Genomic DNA, 26,846 nt, shown 5'->3' with positions numbered 1-26,846 from the left:
TTGCGTTTATTTGTGTATTCTCCTTTTGCGTTGTTTTGGTCGTACTAAATGTTTTGCAGATGAAACATAGCCAATATAACACGTTATCAATTGATTCATTTGAAAATAAAGATACATGTCTCTTATGTTAAATACCGGTTAGAGTAGTTTTGCGTTTGATGAAAGTAAACATTTCAATGTATGTTAAAATTTCTTATGATACTGTTTATTCAGTTATTAAACACCCACGTACGAACTGCGCATGTTTTCCGAATGGGAATGAATGGAATTATAGCCTCAAACAGACACAAGTTACCTCTCGGCTTGAATTTCCTAAGTCTTGTACACTTTTTTAATGTGTTAAACTTCTCGAAAATTGATTTACAAGCTTTGAACGATTAAAAAAACAACTTCGAATGTGTCCTGCGTTTGGTGGACAAACGCTGCGTAATTTGTTCAATTACAATTGATATTTCAACATAACCGTTCAGACTTATGTGTCTTTAGTAGAATTGTTATTTAATTCCTTTATAAACACATATTATGTCTTGTTGAATTTGTTAAAACAAAATCGTAAAATAAGATTTGTCAATATCAATTGGTAACATAATCCATTACTTCTTTCTATGCATAGGCGGCTCCAGGGGGTGGGGGGAGGCGGACGCGGCGTACGCCCCCACCCCCTAAAATCGCCAAAGTAAAGTCAATTCATTTGATGTTTCACACTTGACTAGATCTAAATCACCTATTAAAACTTGTCAAAGCCTTAAAAATCACTAAAATCTTGGAGCCCCCTGGACTCCAAAAACTATAAACTATGCACTTTTTGGCATTATACGAAGGTACTTTGATGAAAGTATATAAGGCGTGACATGCTCAAGAAGTGGTTGTCAAAGCCTTCAAAATCATTAAAATCGTCAAGCTTCCAGGGGGCGTCGCCCCCCATGGACCCCCTAAACGATAACTATGCACTTTTTTGGAATTATAAGAAGGTACTTTGATGAAAGTATATAAGGCGTGAGGCGTAACATGCTCGAAAAGTGGTTGTCAAAGCCTTCAAAATTACTAAAATCGTGGAGCTTACGGGGGCTTCGCCCCCTGGACCCCCAGCAAATCGTTCAATATCCCGCCCCCCCCCCCCCCTCTAACCAGAAATTCTGTACCCGCCCCTGCTATATGTTACACATGTAGATAAGCTGAAGTGAATAGTTGTTCTATAAAATAGAAGACATTACAACATATAATTTATGAAATCTTAATCAAGGACATGCACTTCTTTAGTGTGGCTTATACTGCATTGGCTACATTGGTTTGTATGTGTAAAACGTTCATGTGTATTGAACATGTAGTTGTACAATACTGTTGCTTCATTAAATCTCCGAAACTAACATATAAACATCTGTATGTTGATTACATTTCAGTGATGGTCAATCGTTTAATTTTACTTCCAGAAAACAACTGCCTTCTACATTAGCATTTGCTGCGTGGCGAAATGAATCAAATTAACGCAAAGACAATACAGCAACCTTTGTATTGATATCAGCTTTTCATCAGAGAGTGGTCAATACTGCAAATTTATATTGCATGATTGGGTATAGCATTGTCAATATGAAGATATCTAAGTGTGGGCATCACAATACTAGCTATTCATCTTGCCAATTATGCCTTAATGTCACATGACACTCGGAGAATTCTCTTATTTCGCCTCGTCCTGCGATGCTGTATTGAGGACAACGGTTTTATTACATTTTCAATTTATCTGCTGATTTCGAATTAATCTGTCATCGCGAAAGGAATACGCTTGTAAATTGGTTCCTTGTCCAGGGTTTTATTTCTCAGCGTTGTTGTGCTGCCATTTTCTACAAAACACTTTTATTACCAGATTTGATCCCGTCCAACATGACTTGTATGAATTGGTGAACTTTGAGCTCAACTTTATGTCCGAGACCTTCAAGAACAATTTCCATTTATTGCTAAAAAGAGGAATATTCAGTTCACGTATGCCTGTTTGAAAGCTTATTGTTCCTTTTCAAAAGCATGTGTTTATGTATCTCAAACAAATTGAGGATACTTAACCATATTTTTAAATATTGTTTTCATGGTGAAGCTGTGTTAAAATGACACTACCATAAGTGAATAATACAAAAAGGACCGTATTTTATACCTTACTACTATCAGTATGCTACAGGATAACCAATCTTTTACTGATTATATTGATTGATCTCAAACCACACGTTTATTTGTTTTTTTTTGCTCAGGTTACTTAAAAGTATCCCGAGTATTCTTAAGTATACTAAAATGTACCACGGGTAGTGCAAAATACGGTTAAAAGCACATGGTCATACTCTGGGTTACTTTTTATTAATATTCCGTACCACGGGTACTTTGATATTTTATATTTTGTAGTTTACTTAAGAGTACCCGGGGTACTTTTCAGTAAAACCTGAGCGACAATGACCTATCGTGTTTGTTCAAGTTGGTCGTTGTCGGCTAAGGTACTTCTTTAAGTACCCCGGGTACTCTTAAGTATACTACCATGTACCCCGGGTACGGACAATACGCTTTAATTCACCAGGTCATACTCGGGGTTAATTGTTGTATATTTTCCGTATCCCGGTTACTTCATATTTTCCGTATCCCGGTTACTTCGTTGTATACCTAAGAGAATATATGGAGGTACTTTGGAGTAGTACGGAATATGACAATCGAGCGTTATCAATAGTATTTAAAGCTGTTGAAGCGATAACATTGATGCAGTTTCTTTCTCAAAGACCAACCAACATGGTTAAGCGTGGGATATCAAAACAACAATACAAAAAATAATTTAAGAAAATTGTTAAATTTTACCCAAAAAAAATGCTTATATAACAACATGCTAATAACAGTTCATTGTATGACAGATAGTATTCCATTTGAGAAAAAAACACGAAAAATGAATCAAATGAACAGTTTGTTTGCCCTAGTAATGTTTCTTGATTGATTCATCTTTTTCTGTAGAATAGTGATTACTTAGCCAGGAACAAAGGCTGGTACTCTGAAACAGAAAACAACAATATTGTTTTCTGACAGCAAAAATAAATATAAAGTTACAAAAAATAAATTGCATATTAAATAATAACATATTCTTGTTTTATTCGATAATGCATTTGCCACCATGTCATCTTCGTTCTTAATAATCCGTATACCACCATTTTTATGTGAATTGAATATTGACTCAAACATGTTCATTTCAAGCAGAACAATTATTGTGAACAAAACATCATTTGTAAATAATTTAAAAAGCTGGAGTCGTTTATAGAACATATACAAAGTTCGACTTTCGTTTCATCCAAAGACAACAGGAAAAAGTTTCCAATAACAGTGCAAATAAAGGTGATATCCGTGTGGCTTTCAAATAGAGTTTTACATGGTAGCACTATGTAAAGCATATACATTCTTTTAAAGAATAATACCTTCCCAAGACAATTTGTCGTCGCCATTCCTATCTGCTGACATGTAATAGCCGGACACCGTTCTCTCCGCCTCTTTTTTCGGCATCCCAACCTTCGTTGCTATGTCAACGAGTTCTTCGCGTGACACAAACCCGTCGCCATTGGTGTCCTCGAGATTGAACCATTCCTTGGCGCTTTTCACGTCAAAGTCCGGAGAACTGACCTCCATGAGGTAGTCAGGAATAAAGTCAACGGATCCGTCGCCTGCAAAGGTGAGAATGAGATTTTCATCGAAATGCGCAGTGTCGCCATTTCTATGCAAGTTTTTGTTTATTTATGCCATGCCATATTGACGGATTTATTTCACGATTCATCGAGCTTTTCCATTTCCCACACAATTATTTTCTCTAACTAGTCTTTCGTATTGGTCATGTCAACTAGATTATCCGTCTTTCAGATCCGGTTAATAAAATCGGATCTGCTACAGATATATGCCTGTAACTTTCTTTTGTTCCAGCGTTTAATATATTACCATGACGTATCATAAATAAAGAAATTGCATTTACTATTATACTTTGATAGGCATTCTCAATGTTTACGCCTCATTAACCTAATGGTCTCATACTGGACTTTCAATTGAAACTGATTAATTTACATGTTGGAGTGTACACAAATAATTGCCTCTTATCTCATCGCGTGGGTGTCGCTCAATTGGAAAAAAAACAACAGAAGACACGTGTATAGATTTGCTATCGACGTTCATGATGCTGACAATCAAATTAAATTCAAACGTTATTTTTCTGTTCCGAAAAACCTGGAATCGTTCCGAGGTTAAACAACGTCTTTGCAATACGGTTGCATCGATTCATGTATCAAAAAGCAATTTTAAGGACAACTTATCAACAAAAACATATACTTGAAAACACTTAATTGTTTATATGGTTTGAATGTTTAACCAAAACGTGGCTCTTTTAGAGAAGGAGTATACGGTCACTTCATTAGAGCCGTAGATAATACATATATACACACAAGAGTTATAAATAAATAAAAATATTTGTAAAAACGTATAGAAAAAAAAAACCATAAATTGAAACACTGTCTTCTACGAGAAGATTCAATAACAGTCGAGTAAATATAGTGTTTACATAAATAAATTGCCAATGCAATATATATGTTGCAATGCAGAATTGAGCAATAATAAATCGCATTAACTCATTTATGCCTAGCGTCTAGAAAAAAGGCCTAGGCAAACAGCGTAGACCCAGATGAGACGCCGCATGATGCGGCGTCTCATCAGGGTCTGCGCTCTTTGCTTAAAGGAATTCATGTTAAAAAAAATATTCAAAATATAGAAATAAATATACTAGACATCCCTAATTTTGGAAATAAATTTATCCAATTCAGAAGGTTGGGAGAGTCTACTAGGCGTAAATGGGTTAATTCCGATACTATCAATTCACTGATATTAACATAAACACTTACCGTCTTGGTCTCGTCTTGCTATGAATTCCTTCACCTGATCAGGCGTGACATTTGGGTTGTACTTCCTAAGGTAGTCTAATATCTCCACCTTGCTTGCCCTTTCGTCGCGGTTCGTGTCAATGTAGGTAGCAAACTGGTCTTTCAGTGCTTCAATAAAAATGTCTGAGTTTTTTCCTCGCCATTGATGCGTGAGGCTGGCATGGCGTTGAAAGAGGTATATCGATAGGTTATAAGGGATTGCTTAGTATTTTTTCAATAACTATTATTTTTAATAAATATTTATTAATAAAAGCTTAATCGTTAATAATTTGTACTGCTTATTTATTTTTATAATACACTTATTAATGGGTGCTTTTGCATAGTTTGTGCAAACAAGGGAGGAACAAGGTGCGTTACTTATAAAATATGTTCATTCTGGTGTACACGGCTATTCAAATTAACAAGTACTAATTAATTATTGATTCCGACCTCGGTAAACTAACACGCGAGGACACATTTAAATCGTCGGGGTTTCTTAGTTCTTTCATGTCTGCTATAAATACTTATATTTGTCATAGTATTCAATTATTTAATAAGTGTTATGAATTCGAAGAGTAACTATTACTTTAACAAAGTATAATGAAGTGGAGTGCTTGAAAAACATTTTAACAAAATGCTTACAATTCTTTAGAGGTAATTATTTATAAAGATAATTAACTGTGCGTATATATTTCTTATAAATAAAAACTTACGTACCTTGCAGATGAGGAATTGTGAAACACATCTGAAACAAGTTATAAAAAAAGAATATTCAAACAAGCAAATGATTCATTGACAGTAATAAGCACGCTACTAAATTATTGCTTTATGGATTTTGGGCATTTAATACTGTTTCTTTACTATTCAGTGCAATTTGGATGTAATCTTATCATAACAGTTTTTATTACCTAAGGCGTTTGCTTTCATTATTTTATATATTTCTCTAGGTACTAAATTCTAGTTACACACACCGCTGCTTCAATAAAACAGGATTGTAAAATTCGATGTGGAGTTTGTTTATACTTCTCTTCATTTATTCAATACACGAATAACCCTGACCTCACGTAATCAGAAAAGACTCAAATCTTCCTTTCAGAAGCGTGTCCATTTGTCAATGTCAGGCAGACAGATGTGGTCCCCCGAAGGAACATTAATGTCCCATGTTGTACGTTAGATGTTGCTTAACCTGACATACACTAATCGATATGTCAGCCCTAAGTATACATGTTCTGTAAGAATGAATAATAGTCAATCATGATGTTTGCATACAAAATAAATTATCAAATCTGGTTTCAATAAACTTATTGAATTTGTTCTATCTAATTTTCAATTTGTTCTACAGGCTTTCATGGAAATGCATGTCAACGCCAAACAAACACTGTATATAACTAGTGGTACGATTTACGTCATGATTGATCGTTTACAATATGCGTAGTTATGCTAAATTCTTTCCGATATGTTAAATAAGTGCAGTATATTTCCAAGAATCGGCTCTCACTGCCAACATAAATTGCCTGCAAATGCAAATGGAATCAGTTTTGTCCTGTTAACGCTGAATTGTGATAGAGTTAACTGTGATTGCCAAGTTGCATGAAAAAGGCTTTTAATTGCCTGAAAACAATCATTGAAAGCATTATATTTTGTCATCTTGTCAATATATTGTCTAAAATATCAACACATTATGCGATTTTTTAGAAAACATGATTTTTTTTTATAAATATTTTGATGTCCAAGTATTTTATTGTTGAATGTTTCAAAAGCGATGAAACAATTTAATAACCGAAAAAGAATCGAATCCTTTAGGGAGAGACGTCGTTCAGCGTTTACTCTTGTGCGATTTATCTAGCACGCATTGGTTTAGCAATAGAGGGGACATCATGCTAATGACATTCAGGTTCCAGCGCTGTTTAAGACTACCACTAACTCATTTAACTTAAGTTTTAGGCCATTCATGTAAAGAATCACAATGTTCACGTACTATGAGGAATGTATATGGAATGTTCTGGTAAACGAAACATTATTTTTTGCTATATTGACTAAAATATTTATTAAACAAGTATCAGTTTGTATACTATGTCAAGCAATGATATGCTATAACAAAGAAACGATGACATATTCACGAATAATTGTATTATTCAATTAACCCATTTATGCCTAGCGTCTAGAAAAAAGGCATTGGCAAACAGCGTGATGCGGCGTCTCATCAGGGTCTGCGCTGTTTGCTTAAATGAATTTCTGTAAGAAATATAAATTGATCCAATTTAGAAGGATGTAAGAGTCCACTAGGCATAATTGGGTTAATTGTGTGATTCCCACTAGCGAAATGTGGTTCTCGCGTATAATGGGCATTGGTAAAATATACTTATAAACACGTACAATATTACAAACCAATTCTGTTTCAACCATGTTATCAAGTGTTTTCACAATTCAATGTTTGCATACTCTAGTCAATAGAACCCATGATTTGTAAGACAACACATTCAATGTCATTGAAAATGGTTTTGAGCGTTTCGTACAAGAACCTTTGTATCCCATATTATTTCTTAGTATATGTTAAGAATCACAATATGCACGTTTTTCTCCTCTGAGTAAAAAGTAATCACCAGCTATGGGTCCAAATCTTGACCTTGAATACTTGGTTTTGACCTTTCCTAAGCTGTGACTCCAGTTTTGATAATTTTTAAGTTGCATACAATTAAATTCAAGACACTTAATCAGGAGATAAAATGTGTTCTTATATTTATTACATGTTTTTTTATAACAGAACACCAAGTCTGAACACAAATGATCAAACTGGGATCACCGCTTCGGAAATGTCGATCCAAAGCATATGGGGTTTGAACTGGTCTGAGAGATAGCCGAACCCAACAATTACATAGAAATGAATCACAAACCAAAAACGCGCGACTCAAACCATTATAATCAATGTCAGACAGTAAAATAAAAACATGAATGTCAAAAAGTGACGCGCGAATCGAATATTTCACAATGAAGTGTCCGATTCGAGTCTTGATTTGTGTAGCATTGTCCATTATATTACCGTACTACCTGATTTATATTTCTCGCCTTAAAATGAGGCTCATTATTTCTATATGTTTAAGACGGCTGATATGACATCTTGGTATAGAGCTTTCCTGTTCAGTACATATTTACCTGTTCGTGTGTTGCCTCGGCGTGCTGGCGCTTGTGCAGGGTGTTCCAGTACTTTGGCTGTCTGATGATGTCGTGCAGAGAGGTTGTCGTTGCAAGCTGTGCGAGGCATGCGGCCGCAAACACTACGGCTGAGTATATGTTGAATGAATGCCTGAAACAAAATAACGTCTGTGTAAGTATGATGTTGGAATAAATCGCTAGCCGAATTAAAGGTCCAGTGCTCGTTTCCGCAAAGTTCGTTCTTATACCTTAAGGACAATTGCGTTGGGTCAAAAAAACGCATTTGATGTTGCTTCCAAGCATTTACTTCAGCCTCATTCATTGCCAAGTGTTATATTACAATAAACAAAACCACATCGCCGAAGTCTGTTTGCAAACATTTTGTATGGTCCCAGAGAAATTGTAAGTTTGGTTTATTGCTATAAACAAAGGGTTGATGACTTACAATGAAAGATAGATTGATATACTTTATAAGAAACAATGCTTTAGACGCAATAATACCAGTCATGGTTCTGGTTTTTGTTCGATTTTTCTCTGCAGTCAGTCCCCTAAGGCTGGGTTTTTGTCTCGATTGTAATGTGCCATGTCTTACATAATGATCTTCACATTAAATAGTCGTTACGTAGGTGAATGGTGGACAATATATCTTATTTGGGCTTCTTTTCCCTCTAAGGTATTGAGAAGGTTCTGGTCACCTTCATAACGATTGTTTGGTAACAAAATATATAGACGAATATGTTCCTCTTGTGGAATCTGTGCACCTAATGTTAATATATGTAGTAATCATTATGTTAAGCAATATTCACATTTTGTGCATTGATTGCATCATGTATTGCATTTTAATATTAATGCAAGATAATACATAATTGTAAAAAAGTGTTTTTTTCCAATGAATTTGGTATAAATTGGAATACTAACTAGCTTCATAACATATTTTTATTTACGATATGCACGGCAATTTCACATGTCAGAAAACCAAAATATTACATAAAATGTGTTTTTTTTTACTGGATAATAATCAATTAAAAAATGCTTCCTCTTAAGATTACAGAGAAACCTTTCCATTTTCTAATGATTTTGTACGTATTAATTCCTAAAACCATCAACAAATACATGCAAATATCGAATGTGTTACCACACAAAAACCACGCAAATAGAAAATGCGCTCATTTTGAGGAATGTTTTAAGAAAAAGACTTTACTGTACAAACTGTCTATATTTTACTACTAGGGGCTGTTAACGTATGGCGAACGAAGCACTGCATTGCACTTTTCTTAGTTTTCAAAACGCAGTCTCTGAACTAACTGATAATATTTAGGATATTCTTAATGAAGTAATTCCGAATGCATACCATTATCCATAAAAAAGAAAAGAAAATGAGGTATGCATTTGATAACGTCTACGTTAACGTCCGTCAAGGTAAATTACAATCTAGGGTATGTCATCTTTCTATGAAAATCCTGGTCTTTTTAAGAAATAAGTAATTATGTTTAATTCTCAAATGTTTTGTGACTCGGTTTTCTAACAATACATGATAAATCTAACAATTTGATAATAGTCAAGGACTTTAAATGGCAGAAAACTCTTTAAAACTAAAATGATGTATGTTTTGTTACTCATGTTTAGCCTGCAAAAGTTTATTTTAGTAAAGTGGACAAACGCCACCAAAATATGTTAAAGGGACGGTTATAATAATAATAATAATAATAATAATAATAAAAGCTTTATTTACAGAAGGTTACACATTAAGACAATGACACATTATACATATTATGCAGATGAATCAATACTTTTTTACAATGTGGCCTTCTTAAAAAAACATACACACACAGGTCCATAACCAGTAAAACATTCAAACAATATTTTCTTACACCTATACATAACACACATTTTGTCTTTTAGACAGACACACATGAAATAACATTGATTAGAAAATAACATGACATATCATTGATTAGAAAATAAATGTGGTTTATATTGCCTTTTAAAAGCAGAGATAGAGCATGACATTCTTATTCCAATTGATATACTGTTCCAGATATTCATGCTATGGTATGAAAAAGCTCGTTTCTTATAATCTGTATTTGCTTTGGTATTAACAATATCATTATGGGTGGCGGATCTTAAGTTCTGGTTGAGATTTTGAGAAAAAGTTATAATATCATTTATATATTCTAAAGTGTGATTGTTGACGCATTTATATATTAAGATTGCCGTGTGGTATTAACATCTATTATTGAACGAAAGCCAATTAAGTTGTAAAAACACATCTTTGGATGGTGTTCTTTTTGGCTTTTGTAGAATGACTTTCGCTGCGCGTTTTTGTAAAACATTCACTTTTGTTAAATTGGTTTTATTAGCGTTGGTTTTATAATTGAAATTGGTTAGAATATTTGAATTATGAAATAATTTCTTCATATCAAAAGTGAGATAATTTGATATCTTTTTTAGCAGAGATATTTTGCTGCTTATTTTAGAGCATGTTTTATCAATGTTTACTTTCCATTGCAGATGTTTGTCGATATAAAGTCCTAAAATATTATGGCTAGTGACATTCTCAATAGCATTATTATCTATTTTTAGATTAAGATCGATATTCTTATTTTTTTGTTTTGAGCCAATAAGCATACATTTTGATATATTAGGGTTTATCATCATGTTTTTGAGGGTGCACCATTTTTGTATGGAATAAATATCATTTTGTAAGTTAGTCTGAATTTCGGAAGGATTGGCCCCTGTAGCATATAGTGTCGAGTCATCAGCGTACAAGTCTATGTCTGATTGGTCTAGTAATAACCCTATATCATTTATATAAATTTGGAACAAGAGAGGGCCCAAAATAGAACCTTGAGGGACACAACTCTTAATAGTAAGAGGGGTAGAAAAACTTGTCCCTAGTTTAACGCATTGTTGTCTTTGACTAAGATAAGACCGAAAAAGGGACAAGGTACCATCTGAAAAGTGATGAAGTTTTAGTTTGTACAACAGAATTCCATGATCTACGAAATCAAAAGCTTTTTTCATGTCAATACAAACAGAACCAATACAATTACCATTATCTATATTTTTTAGCCACTCATCAATGAGTCGAATCAGTGCTGTTTGGCAAGAATGATTTTCTCTAAACCCTGACTGATGTTTATTTAACACATTTGTTACACGAAAGAATTCTTTTAATTCATTTGATAGATGTCTTTCGAATATCTTGGATATGGTTGGCAAAATTAAAATCGGACGATAGTTATTACAGTCCTCTCTGTCTGAGCCTTTATATATTGGTGGAACATACGCTTCTTTTAACAAATCGGGGAAATTCCTGTACGAATACTATTATTTATTATCGAGGTTATTGGTAAAACAATATGCTCACCACAGTTTTTTTTATAATATTTGCACCGATCCCGTCGATTCCCGTAGCCTTGTTAACATTTAAATTGCCAATTATTTTACTTTTTTCGAGAGGGGTAATGTAATTCATAGAAAATTCATGCTGTTTTAAGGATTTGTCGAGATATAGCTTTAAATAAGAAAAGTTTTCTTCGTGAAATTTCAGCTTATCAACAATGTTTGATATGTTTATAAAATGCTCATTTAAGGCAATTAGGATCCTACTTTTTCCCTCAACATACACACCGTTCACTAAAATTTTATTTGGCAAATTCATTCCGGAGTTTTGATCATTGTCATTATTATATATAATTTTTAAATTTTTCCAAATATGTGCCGTACTATTTTTACATTTTTAACAGCATTGTTGTAATATTCTTTCTTGCTTTTGCGAATTAATGCCATAGTTTTATTTCGTAACAGTTTATAATTGCCCCAGTCTTTAATTTTGCGGAAATGATCTCTATCGCGCATACTTTTAATAACTTCTTGGTTTATCCATTTTGGCATATGTGTGCTTTTTTATTCTCTTTTGCTTGTAAGGGGCGTGCTTTTGTTAAAACGCTATTCACAATTCTATATAAAGATTGAAGGGACATATTTGGATCGTGAACAGTTTCAATTAAATTTAGTTGCGAAATCAATAGATCGAATCGGAAATCAGATATTACAAACTTTTTAAAGCATCTACATCTTATATTAGAGTGAGTGCCTTGTTTCGAGATTTTATAGTTAATTTTCCTTGTCATGCATACCGGATAGTGGTCGCTTATAGATATTTGTGGGACATAAGTAGTACTTACTCTGTCTGTTCGATTAGTATATATATGATCAATTATTGGAGTCGATTTATATGTGACTCTGGTTGGTGTGTTTACCAGTTGCACGAGGCCATGCTTTAATACAGTTTTTGACCACATTTTGCATTCATAGGACTTGCTGTCAGCAATGTATTTAAAATTGAAATCACCTAATATGTGATACTCAATGTTTAAACCCTCAAACTTATCAAGTAATGCATCAAATGTTTATATCCATTTCTGCGCCTCATTTGGTGGATGATAGATAAAATTTAATAGAAAAGATTTTGTGTTTTTAAAGCATATCTCAATACATACAGATTCAATCTCATCAGGCTCTAAGTCTGGTCTATGTTTAAATGGTACATGGTTACCTATATAAAGCAAGATTCCGTCAAACACGAATGACGAAACAAGAAAAGTTCTAAAATACCGTGTGTTTTTTACAATTATTAGTTTATATTGATTAAAATATCACGACTGGTAAATTACATTTCTTGAGAAAAAATTGTGAAGTTTTCATATTAACATATATTCAGTAATACAATTTTGCTGGGTATGTGTACCAGGTAACTACCAGTTAACTATAAATAACGCAAGTAAATTGATCATCATCGTCACGTGGTAAACCCAGGAATGCAAATTGTGCATGCGTAGTGAATTGTATATATTTTATATATAACATTTTCAATCTACTTGCGTTATTTATAGTGTGTATATCGTTATGTCACCTATTTTCGCGAAGTACTTTCGATTTCACATCGCGTAATTGTATTACCGGAATATACTGAAAATATGAACTTTTTTCAAGTAACGTAATATACCAGTCGTGATATTTTAATCAATATAAACTAATAATTGTAAAAATATACGGTATTTTAGAACTTTTCTTTTTTCGTCATTCGTGGTTGACGGTCCCTTTAAGCATAAAACTACTAAAGGCGCCTTTGTACGTCATAAAAGCAACAATGCAATTGCAATTTCAAAGCCACATCCATAAATTGTTATAATAAACGTATGCATATTTATGTAAATATTTAATAAACTATTTGAATAGCACGAGATTGATCAGGGTCGACACTTTCTGCTTTAATGTTTTTTTTTGTTTAAAGGAATTCTGTTCTAAACGCGAATCCAGTCTAAGAAAAGTGACGTACCAGAAGAGCCTTTGCGAACTAATCTGGGACGATACTTTACGCACATGCAAGTCCGGTTTTCTAGAGACCTTCTCTTCATACATATTTAAATTTGAATTCCATACTTTGAAAAAAAAGTGAGGCCACTAATATTCATAAATCAAAATATAGTATGTTAATGTGTTTTAATAAACGTGATTTTATGTAAGCAGGTAACTCCGAGCGAAAGTTTTTATTTAAATATTTATTCAGATCCAGCCACATATAACATTGTTGCAAACATTCGCTTGAAGTGTGAAATAAAAAAGACTATACTGAATGGTCTCAGGCAAATACAATTATAAAATAAGTAACTATTTCACAGCAAACAATTTTATATTCTTAGCATTTAGTGCTTGTGCGTTTCCCTTGAGTTCTTACTTATTCTCTGTTTTACTCGTTGAATTTCTAAAGATTTCAAAAAGTCATGTATTGCATCCGCATTAATGCTTAATGATCAAATTGATAATCATTGTTTACTAATATATTTAAGATGAAAAGACTTGAGGTAGAGAACTTAAACCTACGACGGTACACAACTTTGTATTTTCATTTTTATTAATATTCCTAGATCTAATGACGTTACAATCGATTCCTAAACTGTAATGTTTAACTTAACCCATTTATGCCTAGCGTCTAGAAAAAAAAGGCATTGGCAAACAACGTAGACCCAGATGAGACGCCGCATGATGTGGCGTCTTATCAGGGTCTGCGCTGTTTGCTTAAAGGAATTTCTATAAGATATATTCTAAATATAGAAATAAATATACTAGACATTCCTAATTTTGGAAATAAATTGATCCAATTTAGAAGAATGGGAGAGTCCACTAGGCATAGATGGGTAAATATTCCTAGATCTAATGACGTTAATATCGATTCCTAAACTGTAATGTTTAACTTAAATTCTTGAAACGCTCAACTACAGCAATATAATTGAGCCTTGTTCTGAGAAAACTGGGCTTAATGCATGTGCGTAAAGTGTCATCCCAGATTAGCCTGTGCAGTCCGCACAGGTTAAACCGGGACGACACTTTCAACATAATCTTGATTTTCGGTAAGGATGGACCTTCTTGAAACTAAAAATACCATAAAAGCGGAAAGAGTCCAGTTTTATCAGAACAAGGCTTATTGACAAATAGTGACTTACGTCTTTCGACACGTTATTGTGCCAGTGTGATAGCTAGGTTCAGCATCATGTTCCGTTTTTGCCCGCTTACATGTCGCGTTTTTAGCTAGACAATAGGGACTTGTTTTATTGACCATGTTGAACATGAATTAACGTTACGGTCATGACAGATGATAGGCCGATTGTTGAAAAATCCTTCGTTAGAAGCATGCATAAATAAAAGCACATGATTTATATAGTTATTAAGAAAATGTTGAATTAAATATGCTGGGCATCCCTGCGTCTTATAAACTTGGTTTTTATTTTAAAATCACACTCTGTGAAGTTACTTCGCGTTTGTTTGACTGGTTTACGTTTTGTCTCTTTACGCTGATAACTATTCTTTTGTATGAATATCAATTGATCTATTTGGGGACATACATTTAAATAATAATACAATTATTTGGAAAAAAAAATAACAATCAGAAATCATTGCTTTAAAGTTGATACAGCGAATCAATAAAAACACTGATTTTAATCAAAATCGAATATAAACTAGTATACTTAATCTCTCCGTGCAATAGAAACTAGATACAGAGTTTAAATCGTGAACAAAATTCAAATTGATTCATTGCATAGAAAATGTAAAAACACTTAAATTGAAAGTGATAATGATTCAAATTGTGTCCTCTGTGTTCATGTCAAATTATTTAAAGTGATTAATGTGTGTACTCAACTTAAATGTTTTGTAATTCAGAAAAAGTTATTTTATTGCATACATCAAATAGAACAGGTAGTGTATTTGCAATACATTTTTCAAGTCTATATTGCGTCGAACGATCATCTTGACTTTTTCATTGAAAACATGTACGAAACGATCGTGGGACATTAACCCATTTATGCCTAGCGTCTAGAAAAAAAGACCTTGGCAAACAGCGTAGACCCGGATGAGACGCCGCATTGTGCGGCGTCTCATCTGGGTCTGCGCTGTTTGCTTAAAGGAATTTCTTTGAGAAATAATCTAAATATAGAAATAAATATACTAGACATACCTAATTTTGGAAATAAATTGATCCAATTTAGAAGGATGGGAGAGTCCACTAGGCATAAATGGGTTAATTGTAATATAATTTTTGAAAAACAATGCAGTGAGTAATATCTGAATAGAATTTTATTTTGTCTTAAAGAGATAAATACAGTATTTTATTTTGGAAGAAAACCATATACGTTTTTAAACAATAAATCATATTCGAATGACACTGAATCTAAACATTTGCATTTGAATAAAAATATTTACAAAAAAATGAATATTTAAACAAATCCTGAATTTCACACACAAAGTACAATCAAACAAATCTATGAAATAAGTGTACTTTTAGATACGTTTCTATGAATATATTTCAATTACGGATTAAATAGTTAGTTTAAACCTATTTATTTAATAGGTAATACTTACATATTAACGTAACGTGTATATTCACAGTTGAAGAACACTTCCCGCTGATGGATATCCGCTTACTGACAATGCTAACGGTGGTTTAAATAATTGTGCGAACTGAACAGAATTGTAATTGAAATTCACGCGATGCTGTTATGAAAAGTTATACTAATATTTGCGCGCGAGTCTAGAGTTTTTATGCTTGTTATGCGCCCGTATTCCTGCAATTCTGGACAAGCGCATCGGTATCTGATCTTGAACGAATCCGCCTATCAGTGTGGAGCGTAGCGCCCACGCATCATCAGCATCTATTGGCTTTACTCATGGTGAGCCTTGTTGCTCTGAGAAAACTGGGCTTAATGCATGTGCGTAAAGTGTCATCCCAGATTAGCCTGTGCAGTTTGCACAGGCTAATCAGGGACGACACTTTCCGCCTAAACGTGATTTTCGTTAAGGAGGGACTTCCTTGAAACTAAAAATACCATAAAAGTGGAAAGTGTCGTCCATGATTAGCCTGTGCGGACTGCACATGCTGATCTGGGACGACAGTTTACGCACATGAATTAAGCCCAGTTTTCTCAGAACACGACATATGGTATACGGTTGGTGGAATCGGAGAAAACTGGATAGAAATGACTTATGTGGAATGATATTTCGGCCGTTAATTCAGTTTTATGTTCCGTCTTGCAGCGTTTACTTTAGATAATTGGTGAATTATCATATAATTATCAAACAATCGCATTTGACAATTTCTTCCGACATAAACACTTTTTTCGGTGACACAAATGCTCACTAATGATCGAGCATAAGATTGTCATACTTTTAGTTTTTGTATGTATGAAACATGAGCGTTAAATAATGAATTGATATGCTGAAAAGTACACGGTCGTTGTTTTTTAATAGATATATTTATCGAAAATGTCTCAAAATCATATGCCTGTGGTCATGAAATATTGTTTTAAAAGTTCATAAAGTTCATGTTATGTTTTGCAGAAAGCTCTGTTAAGGGCTAAACACACGTGTGATTATACTAGCACAGACTTTCGAAAGCCAAAACAAAATATACCATTTAATGTAATTTACGGCTTTAATTGCAATTCTACGAAAAAGATGAGTGAACTGAACGAGCTCAAGGAAATATTAAAAAAGAAAAAAGGGTGTGTTATTTTTTTGTAAATATATATTGAATCTGTATGCCAAACCAATAATACAGTTATAAGATCTCTCCTGATACGATTTCAATAAATCATACATTTGTGTGTAACATTTACTTTAAATTCATACTGTTTATATAAAACAATTAGATCTACTGTATCTTATTCTCTTAAGCATCCCCGGAAACCCGATATGCTGTGAGAAGTTGGATGTGCTAGGAGAAGTTGCCGATATATTTCGATGAATTTCGGTAGGGTTAGTAAATCCAGTTCTATAATTGTTTAAAGGCATTTATGAATTAAAATATATTTTGGTGTATTCAAAGGAGGTTTTACCATGTATGTTAGAAAAATCCTGGTTATTAATATTCAGGCTTTATTGAAATATGGCTATTTAAAGTCGACGATGCAGGGATTTGTATCATATTTAGCACTTTATTTACAAATTTCTTTAAAGGTATGCCAGTGAAAAAGTTTTTTCATAACCGGTTTTTTTCATGCATGTTTGTATCCCCAAGTGTTCCACCGACAATAGTTATTGATCTTGGGGAGAAAAATAAATAATTTGTTTTAAAATTTACGGCACATTTATTAAACTTCCTGCTACAGTACCTGTTCTTCATTCTTCATTATATCTTCAATTTTCCATGGCATGTGAAACCATAAAAATGTTAAAATGAGTGGCAGAAAAACGAAACATTCCGTTAGATAGAATAATTGAAGTCAGAAAATGTTATTTGTAAAACATGTGGCAAGTTTACATTATCACTATCAGTGTTATGATTTCCAAGTTGATGGTCCAAGTATACCTTATTGAACTGACGTACACAAAACGGGCCCATGCGAGATTTATTAAATTGGACATAAGGTTTGTGCGCTTTTTGCTAGTGTTTTTTTTTAATGTTTTCTAACAAACATGGTTATTATTTTTTTAAAGAAAAAAAGAAAATATTAAAGTATTCAAAATCTTATTTTGGCTCTTTTATTGAACACAGTTGTCATATTTATGTACAGAATGAGAAGTATTTAAATTGTTCTCAAATTTATCACTTGACGGACAGCATATTCGAACATTCAAGCCTCTAAAAAGGTGTGATAATTGATAAATGGTTGAAAAAACTATTAACAAAAGCTTCAAACAGTGATATTAATTGCATCTTTATTACAATTGCTCCAATATTGTTTTTCAGTTTTATTGCGTTCCTAGCCTGCAAATTTATATTTGTATCTTCGGTATATTTTTCTTCTTTTACAAATCTTTCGTGCGATGTAGTATTCCTCATTAAATTAAGCATGAGCTTTTCCAAAATAATCAGCTGAAATTAACCCATTTATGCCGAGCGTCTAGAACAAAGGCCTTGGCAAACAGCGTACACCCAGATGAGACGCCGCATGAAAGGAATTTCTGTAAGAAATATTCTAAATATAGAAATAAATATACTAGATATCAATAATTTTTTTAATAAATTGATCTAATTTAGAAGGATGGGAGAGTCCACTAGGCATAAATGTGTTAACTACAGTTCTGCTCGATTAGATTCTTATTTATTGAACAAAAACACAATTAGTTATTAAGCAACGCTTTAGGCATGTAAAAGTGCAAGCTGTGAAAAAAACTAGTTTTTCTAGAAGTACACTTCATTTAAATATGAACCTTCAGATGTAATATTTGAATGTAATTTTCTCTTCGCACCATACTCTTATTAATATGTACTGTACGGACGGGTATTTCTGCGCGTGACTGTCATTTCCGTTTCGCTTTGATCAAGACGTTGACGATATATGCAATGACGGTAGATTTATTTCGACAAAAAACATGAACACTTTGGTATTGTTTATAGTCCAATTTTCTTTTATCTACCTGTTGGTTCTGTAATTTTTTAAAAATATTTATTGGCTTTAGTTTATTAATATTTCATTGATCAAACTTATTAAATTAGACGTTACAAAACAAAATTATAATACAAATATTTAACTAGAGACATCTATAAATTATAGACTGTAGGTGCGGTTTTATGTTTAGCTTTCTTAAAATATATTTTTTGTATTCTTTAAATTTATTTGAGTATATATGTCCCATATTTTATAAATATTGCTTATGATTGTACACTTTTTATTGTCTTGGTTATAGTTTACTCGTCACTGATCGTCAATATAGTTGAAACCTGAACAAGTATTTTATTGCAGTTATTAATAATTTAAATGCTTTAATTATTATTTGTTTTTAGAAAACCCTTTATATGAAAGCGTGTTCTCTGTCTCATGTTAGTTGTTGTTGTCTTTTATATGTATACCACAATTCCTGAACTTCCTGCGTGGACTTGGTTCACTATAGAATATTGTCTGATGTCTGCGACTCGTTATGTATTAAGCATCCTTGCAATGTTGCATGCTATAATATGACCCTTGCCAATTCTGCAGGGGGATTTGATGATATAAATATGTAAAATTGAGTTACAGAATCCAAAAGAAATATTCTGTTTGATTAAATTAATAAAAAAAGAACAATAATTTTCTATTTTTCTGTAATTGTCATTTAACTTATACACAATATAAGGTATAGGGTTACCAATCCTAAGGTGATCCTACTACTATTTTATAATTGTGAGATCGACTGCGATTTATTTTATACTTCAAACTTATTTGTTGATAGAGCAGATAGTTTTTACAGTTAAGCATGGTATACTTAAACAAACATAAGCTAGTGTGGTTCAACTTGTGCTTGCCCTTGAATGAATGAGATTGAATGTGCCTACGTAATAAGTGTGATTAAATTACGCAATTTGCTTTAAGTCCAAGAACTTTCTTGTTATTTTCCAAATGTCAGGTTTCTGCGGCATTATCTTATAGAAGTTTTACATAGAAGACATACGAAAATATTGCAAGGGAAAATATTTACTAGATTTACGTATTGCTCATTCACTAAATATTAAATATAAATAATTGTGCGTCCACCAACACGTTTCATTGCTTTGCACTGGTACCAGAAATCTTAATAAACGCAGTAAAATAGTTGACAATTGTTTATGTGACCCTTTGTTTTTACCGAAAAATACAATGTTGTTACTGTGTGTCGTAATGTTAACCCCACCAGTTGCAACATAAAAAATTTAGTTAAGTTTTTCTGTATTCAATTATTATTCGCACATTGTCATATTTCTACTTTTCATTAACCTGCTTATTATGGGTTTTGTAATGTTGCTGACGATATTTGCTAGTTATTGAAAACCTTAGTTGTATTCAAAATAGATAATGTGTTGATTTATATTGCCTTTGGAGATATTTCTCATCAATAAAGACTTACCTGTATATTTAATGAGCTAATTGTTCGAGTCAAGTCTATTCCAAAAGTTCAGTGTGCAGGTCAGTATAAATGGCTTTCGGAAAACTAAGCAAAACCGATATTTGGCAAACATATGTACCCTTTAGTTTAAGATATTCATATTGTATATACAGTTTGCTTTGCCATGATTCTTTGTGCTCATCTATTGATGGTTGTTATATAGTATTTCCATTTCTTTCATACAATTTGTTTGTTCAAAATAGCCTTTACCATGGATCTTTGGGGATTTTTCCCATATTAAAACATGGGATTTTATATATCAAAGACATTTGAACGGAAATCAGCACATATACTTTTACAATCTTAAAACCGATAACTAAGCCTTTTAAAGCGTGTAAAAGCTATTCAAAAATTACATTTAAAAAATAAGAATAATCCCATTAGATAAAAGGAAAAATATAACTGGAAAACGAAAAAATCCCATGGGAAAATGCAAAACTCCCATGGCAGACCAACGTTGCTAATAAATTTCATAGAAAAAAACACATTTTGTTAGCAAACATAATCAGTTTTTATAAAAAAATATGACCGAATACTGTATCTTAAAAAGGCAAAGTAAAAGGGTACATAAGTGGGATACATTCCGGTTTTGCAAAGTTTTCCGTTTGCCGTTTTTAATTTAAACATAAATATGAACTTATTGCATTGATACTCATATATAATTGTACTTATTGACGAACTGTCATAGTATGCATTCTTCACTTTGGCGTTTTTAGGCAGCCGAAAGCCTTGAATGACACATATATAATGTCAATAATGAAACATGATGACAGCAGATATACATCCATTAACATACTTATTTGTATAAAGATGTTAACATGTATCCGTTGGTAAATAGGTTTCATAGGTTAAAATAATATTACTCGAGTATAAGTTCACGACCGGGCCTTTGTGTGAATACATTAGAGATAAGACTTTCACACAAAAACACTAATGGATAATTGGATATTTGTGCTAAAATCCTCGACATTGCATAGAAAACAAGCATCAGCAAAGAAAATATTAGATTAAAATCAATCCACAGCAGGCACTAATGCTGAAACATAATTATACCGGAAGTTAATTTCATATTATAAAAATTGAAAATTAACACCCGTCATTAGCTCCTACCAGATGCGATTTAGTTGTTTGGCTAATAATTAACCCATTTATGCCTAGTGGACTCTTTTAGGTCAGAATACACTAAATAGTTTTCCTATATAATTCAATGTGAAAGCGACAACTTTAGGCCAAAATAAATGCAACATTTTGCACTTAGAGATCCCCATAACCATACCTTTTCTTAAAGGCCATTCTAAGCGGAATCGATTTATGCAATAACAAATATGTCATGTTCAATGCAAGAAAGAACTTGACACAAATCAAAATCGACTTCTTTTGCAACTTTTTTTTCGGCCGTTTCTTGGTGGAATGATACCTTTTTCAGTGCGATGGTTTACTAAAGTCTTCAAGTTTATCATATTTCAGGGATTCAGTAGTGAACACCTATTCATGCCCTACCATTATCTCCGAAAGATAACAACCGAATAATAGATAAAAGTGTAAAACATGCCTTCCTGTCAACTATGGTATTTTTTTAGAGAGTACAGCCCTTCATGAAACGGTTATTTAGTGTACTGTTACCTCCATCCTTCTAAATTGGATCAATTTATTTCCAAAATTAGGAATGTCTAGTATATTTATTTCTATATTTAGAATATTTCTTATAGAACTTCCTTTAAGCAAACAGCGCAGACCCTAATGAGACGTCTCATCTGGGTCTACGCTGTTTGCCAAGGCCTTTTTTCTTGACGCTAGGCATAAATGGGTTAACAGCAGATTTCATTACCGGCTGTTGTTTCCGGCATTTTAGTATCACCGACCATTCCACGGACAAGAACTGCTTATATCTGAAAGAACAAAGCAATTTTACTTTAATAGAAACTTTAATTTATTCAGCATCCTTTCCATTGTTCATGCTATAATATGACCATTTCCATAACTTCAGGATATGTGGTGACATTAATATGTAAACTTGAGTTACAGATTTCAAAAAGGAAATATTCTGTTCAATTGAAGTTATAAAATCCTAAACCTGAAAATATGTATTAGTACTATCACAATTACAGAACAATAGACTATAAATGTTATGAATTTATAACTTCAATGTCACCTCATATCCTGAAGCTATGGAAACGGTGTCATATTATAGCATGAATAATTGTAAGGATGCTGAATAAATACAAGTTAATATAAACCCATTTATGCCTAGCGTCTAGAAAAAAGGCCTTGTCAAACAGCGTAGACCCATATGAGACGCCGCATGATGCGACATCTCATCAGGGTCTGCGCTGTTTGCTTAAAGAAATTTCTGTAGGAAATATTCTAAATATAGAAATACATATACTAGGCATCCCTAATTTTGGAAATAAATTGATCCAATTTAGAAGGATGGGAGAGTCCTCTAGGCATAAATGTAAAGTAAAATTAATTTGTTCTTCCAGCGATAAGCAGTTCTTGTCCGTGGAAAGGTCGGCGATACTAAAATGCCGGAAACAACAGCCGGTAATGAAATATGCTGTTAATAGCCAAACAACTAAATCGCATCTGGAAGGAGCTAATGAAGGGTGTTCATTTTTAGTGTTTATAATATGAAATTAACTTCCGGTTTAATTATGTTTCAGCATTAGAGCCTGCTGTGGTTTGATTTGAATGTAATATTTTCTTTGCTGATGCTTGTTTTCTATGCAATGTCGAGGATTTTAGCACAAATATCAAATTATCCATTAGTGTTTTTGTGTGAAAGTCTTATCTCTAATGTATTCACACAAAGGCCAGTTCGTGAACTTATACTCGAGTATCAACGGATACATGTTTACATTTTTATATATATAAATATGTTAATGGATATCTATTTGCTGTCATCATGTTTCATTATTGACAGCGTATAAGTTGACAGTTCGTCAATAAGTACAGTTATACCTAATTATCAATGTAATAAGTTCATATGTATTTTCTGTTTTCATTAAAAACGGCAAACGGAAAACTTTGCAAAACCGAAATGCCTCACACTTATGTACCCTTTTACTATGCCTTTAAGATACAGTATGCGTTAAAGTCATTTTTGTAATGAATATGTTTGCTTACAAAATGCGGTTTTTCTATGAAATTTATTAGCAACGTTGGTCTGCAGTGGGAGTTTTGCATTTTCTCATGGGATTTTTTCGTTTTCTAATGGGATTTTCCCCCTTTTATGATGGGATTATTCTAAATTGTTGAATGGAATTTTCGAATAGCTTTTACACGCTTTAAAAGGCTTAGTTATCGGTTTTAAGATTGTAAAAGTATATGTGCTGATTTCCGTTCAAATGTCTTTGATATATAAAATCCCATGTTTTAATATGGGAAAAATCCCCAAAGATCCATGGTAAAGGCTATTTTGAACAAACAAATTGTAATGAAAGAAACGGAAATTCTATATAACAACCATCAATAGATAAGCACAAAGAATCATGGCAAAGCAAACTGTATATACAATATGAATATCTTAAACGAAAAAGGTACATATGTTTGCCAAATATCGGTTTTGCTTAGTTTTCCGGAAGCCATTTATACTGACCTGCACACTTAACTTTTGGAATAAAACTTGACTCGAACAATTAGCTCATTAAATATACAGGTAATTCTTTATTAATGAGAAATATCTCGAAAGGGCAGTATAAATCAACACATTATCTATTTTGAATACAACTAAGGTTTTCAATAACTAGCAAATATCGTCAGCAATATTACAAACCCATAATAAGCAGGTTAATGAAAAGTAGAAATATGACAGTTTGCAAATAAAAATTGAATACAGAAACACTAAACTACATTTTATATGTTGCAACTGGTGGGATTTTCATTACGACACACAGTAACAACATTGTATGTTTCGGTAAAAACAAAGAGTTAATAAAAAATAGTCCACTATTTTACTGCGTTTATTAAGATGTCTGGTGCCAGTACAAAGCAATGAAACGTGTTAGTGGACGCACATTTATTTATATTTAATATTTATTAAATTAGCAATACATAAATCTTGTAAATATTGTCCCTTGCAATATGTTCGTAAGTCTTCTATGGAACAATTCTATAAGATAATGCCGCAGATACCGGACATTCGGAAAAAATACAAGAAATGTCTTGGACTTAAAGTAATTTTCGATATTTAATCACACTTATTACGTAGTCACGTTCAATCTAGTTCTTTCAAGAGCGAGCAAAAGTTGCATCATACCTGCCTGCGTATGTTTGTTTAAGTTTACGATTCTTAACTGTAAAGAATATCTGCTCTAAAGGGGTTTTAATCCATTAACATAAAAAAGGTGCTGCCAATGATGTTAATAATTATAGAGCGATTACTTTAGTAAGTTGCTTCTCAACATTATTTACCACGATTTTAAACAAGCGCATTGAAACTTTTTGCAATGAAAACACTATTATTTCGGATGCGCAGTTCGGATTTAGAAAAGGTTATTTAACTATTGATGCTATTTATAGATTGATGTCGAATGTACAAAATTATATAAATGAAAATAAAAGTCTTTATGTTATATACGTCGATTTGTTAAAATGTTAAAATGTTTTGATAGTATTTACCGCACTGAATTATGGTTGAACATGTTTAAGTCTGGTATACAAGGTAAATTGCTTAGAATAGTGAAGGATATGTATGCGAATGTTAAGTCACGTGCTAAATCATGTTCATCTTATTCATATTATTTTAGTTATGCGGTTGGACTGAGGCAAGGGAAGGTAATGTCGCCGATTTTGTTTTCTTTATTGGTTGAAGAACTTGAACCTTACACACAAGATAACATTAACTCTGGTTTGAGTATAGACGATATTGTTTTGATTTTATTATTATTTTCCGATGACATGGCCATTTTAGGCAAGTCACCTGCTGAAGTCCAATCACATTTAGATAAATTATTTGTATACTGTAATGATTGGGGGCAAAATGTTAACACTTCAAAAACTTAAATAATGGTATTTCGGAAAAGTGGAGGATTAAAAGAAAATGAAAAATGGTCATACAATGGCAATGATATTGAAGTTGTTGATAACTTTAACTACTTAGGCACGGTGTTGAATTATACTGGAAGTTTTAAACTAAACCAAGAACATTTTGTTGGTAAAGCCCTTAAAGCATTGAATACATTTTTGATAAATGTTATGACTTTGATTTAAAACCAAAAATATTCTGTCAGTTGTTTGACTCCTTTGTGGGTTCTATATTAAATTATGCTTCAGAAGTGTGGGGTTTCACAAAGTCAGATGATATTGAACGTATACATTTAAAATTTTGCAAACGATTGCTTCAAGTTAAAATAAATACATGTAATGCTGCTGTTAATGGGAAATTAGGTAGATACCCATGGTTCGTAAACAGGTATGTTAGAATTATAAAGTTTTGGTTTAAAATTCTTAACAATGAAAATATTATTAATGCAATTGTTTACAAACAAGCTTTACACGATTGTAATAAAGGTTATAAAAATTGGGTACCAGATGTTAAGATGTTAAATACTTATTGATTTGGTTATGTATTTGAAAATCCAAACGTTGTGCAAGTAAATAGTTTTGTTAGAGAGTTCAAATGCAGACTTGTTGACAATTTTAAACAAGAATGGTATGGTAAAATGAATAACAGTCCTGTATTAGATATGTATAAAATGTATAAATCCTTTTTGGAATACGAAAAATATTTAGACCTACTTCCTAGACGCCTGCGTTAATTTTTTATAAGATTGAGAGTCTCTGCACATCCACTGAGAATCCAAACTGGCAGATAACAACATTCCACGAAATGAGCGTTATTGTTTGTGCTGTAATTCCGTTGATTTAGAAGACGAATACCATTTTATATGTATATGCTACTGTTAAATAGATTAAAAAATATATATTAGTGGTAAATTTTATATTAACCCATCTGTGTATAAATTCCATGAGTTATTAGTTTCCAGTGATAGATTAGTAATTTCAAAAGTATGTAAATATATCAAAGAAGCTTTAGTCATAAGAAATACATTACTAAATAATATTGTTTGATAGATGTCATCACCCTTCGATAGAACTTACGTGTTCTTGACGTATATTGTGTTTATTTGTATATGACTTATATGTTACAAAATGTTGTTATTACTCGTATTCACGTGACAGAAAATAATTTGTATATTTGAGTTAAAGACGATGTACTGTTGTATAAGTATGTCTATCAACAAATAAGTTTGTAGTATGAAATAAATCGCAGTCGATCTCATAATTATAAAATAGTAGTAGGATCACCTAAGGATTTGTAACCCTATACCTTATATTGCGTATTAGTACAATTACAATTATAGCGTAAAAAATAATTAT

The 26,846-nt window shown here is 32.5% G+C and overlaps 1 protein-coding gene across 2 annotated transcripts in view; it reads right to left on the bottom strand.

Moving 5' to 3' along the window:
• Nucleotides 1-2,818: 2,818 nt before the first annotated feature.
• Nucleotides 2,819-26,846, bottom strand: part of LOC127836071 (calmodulin-like) — an 82,299-nt gene continuing 58,271 nt past the window's right edge. The window contains exons 1-6 of one of the 2 annotated variants that reach the window (XM_052362496.1): nucleotides 15,987-16,197; nucleotides 8,064-8,214; nucleotides 5,628-5,655; nucleotides 4,893-5,039; nucleotides 3,432-3,674; nucleotides 2,819-3,013 (exon numbers count right to left, since the gene is read on the bottom strand). In XM_052362496.1, the coding sequence (XP_052218456.1) occupies nucleotides 2,985-3,013; nucleotides 3,432-3,674; nucleotides 4,893-5,039; nucleotides 5,628-5,655; nucleotides 8,064-8,214; nucleotides 15,987-15,988 (600 nt within the window). In that variant the 5' untranslated portion in view covers nucleotides 15,989-16,197 and the 3' untranslated portion in view covers nucleotides 2,819-2,984. Of the gene's footprint in view, nucleotides 3,014-3,431; nucleotides 3,675-4,892; nucleotides 5,040-5,627; nucleotides 5,656-8,063; nucleotides 8,215-15,986; nucleotides 16,198-26,846 lie in introns of those variants that run through there. The other variant, XM_052362495.1, reaches the window with a different exon arrangement.

This window comes from Dreissena polymorpha, chromosome 6 (genome assembly GCF_020536995.1).
Source record: "Dreissena polymorpha isolate Duluth1 chromosome 6, UMN_Dpol_1.0, whole genome shotgun sequence".
Classification (NCBI taxonomy): domain Eukaryota; kingdom Metazoa; phylum Mollusca; class Bivalvia; order Myida; family Dreissenidae; genus Dreissena; species Dreissena polymorpha.
The sequence above is the reverse complement of the archived record's forward strand: the minus strand, read 5'-3'. Positions and strand labels throughout refer to the sequence as shown.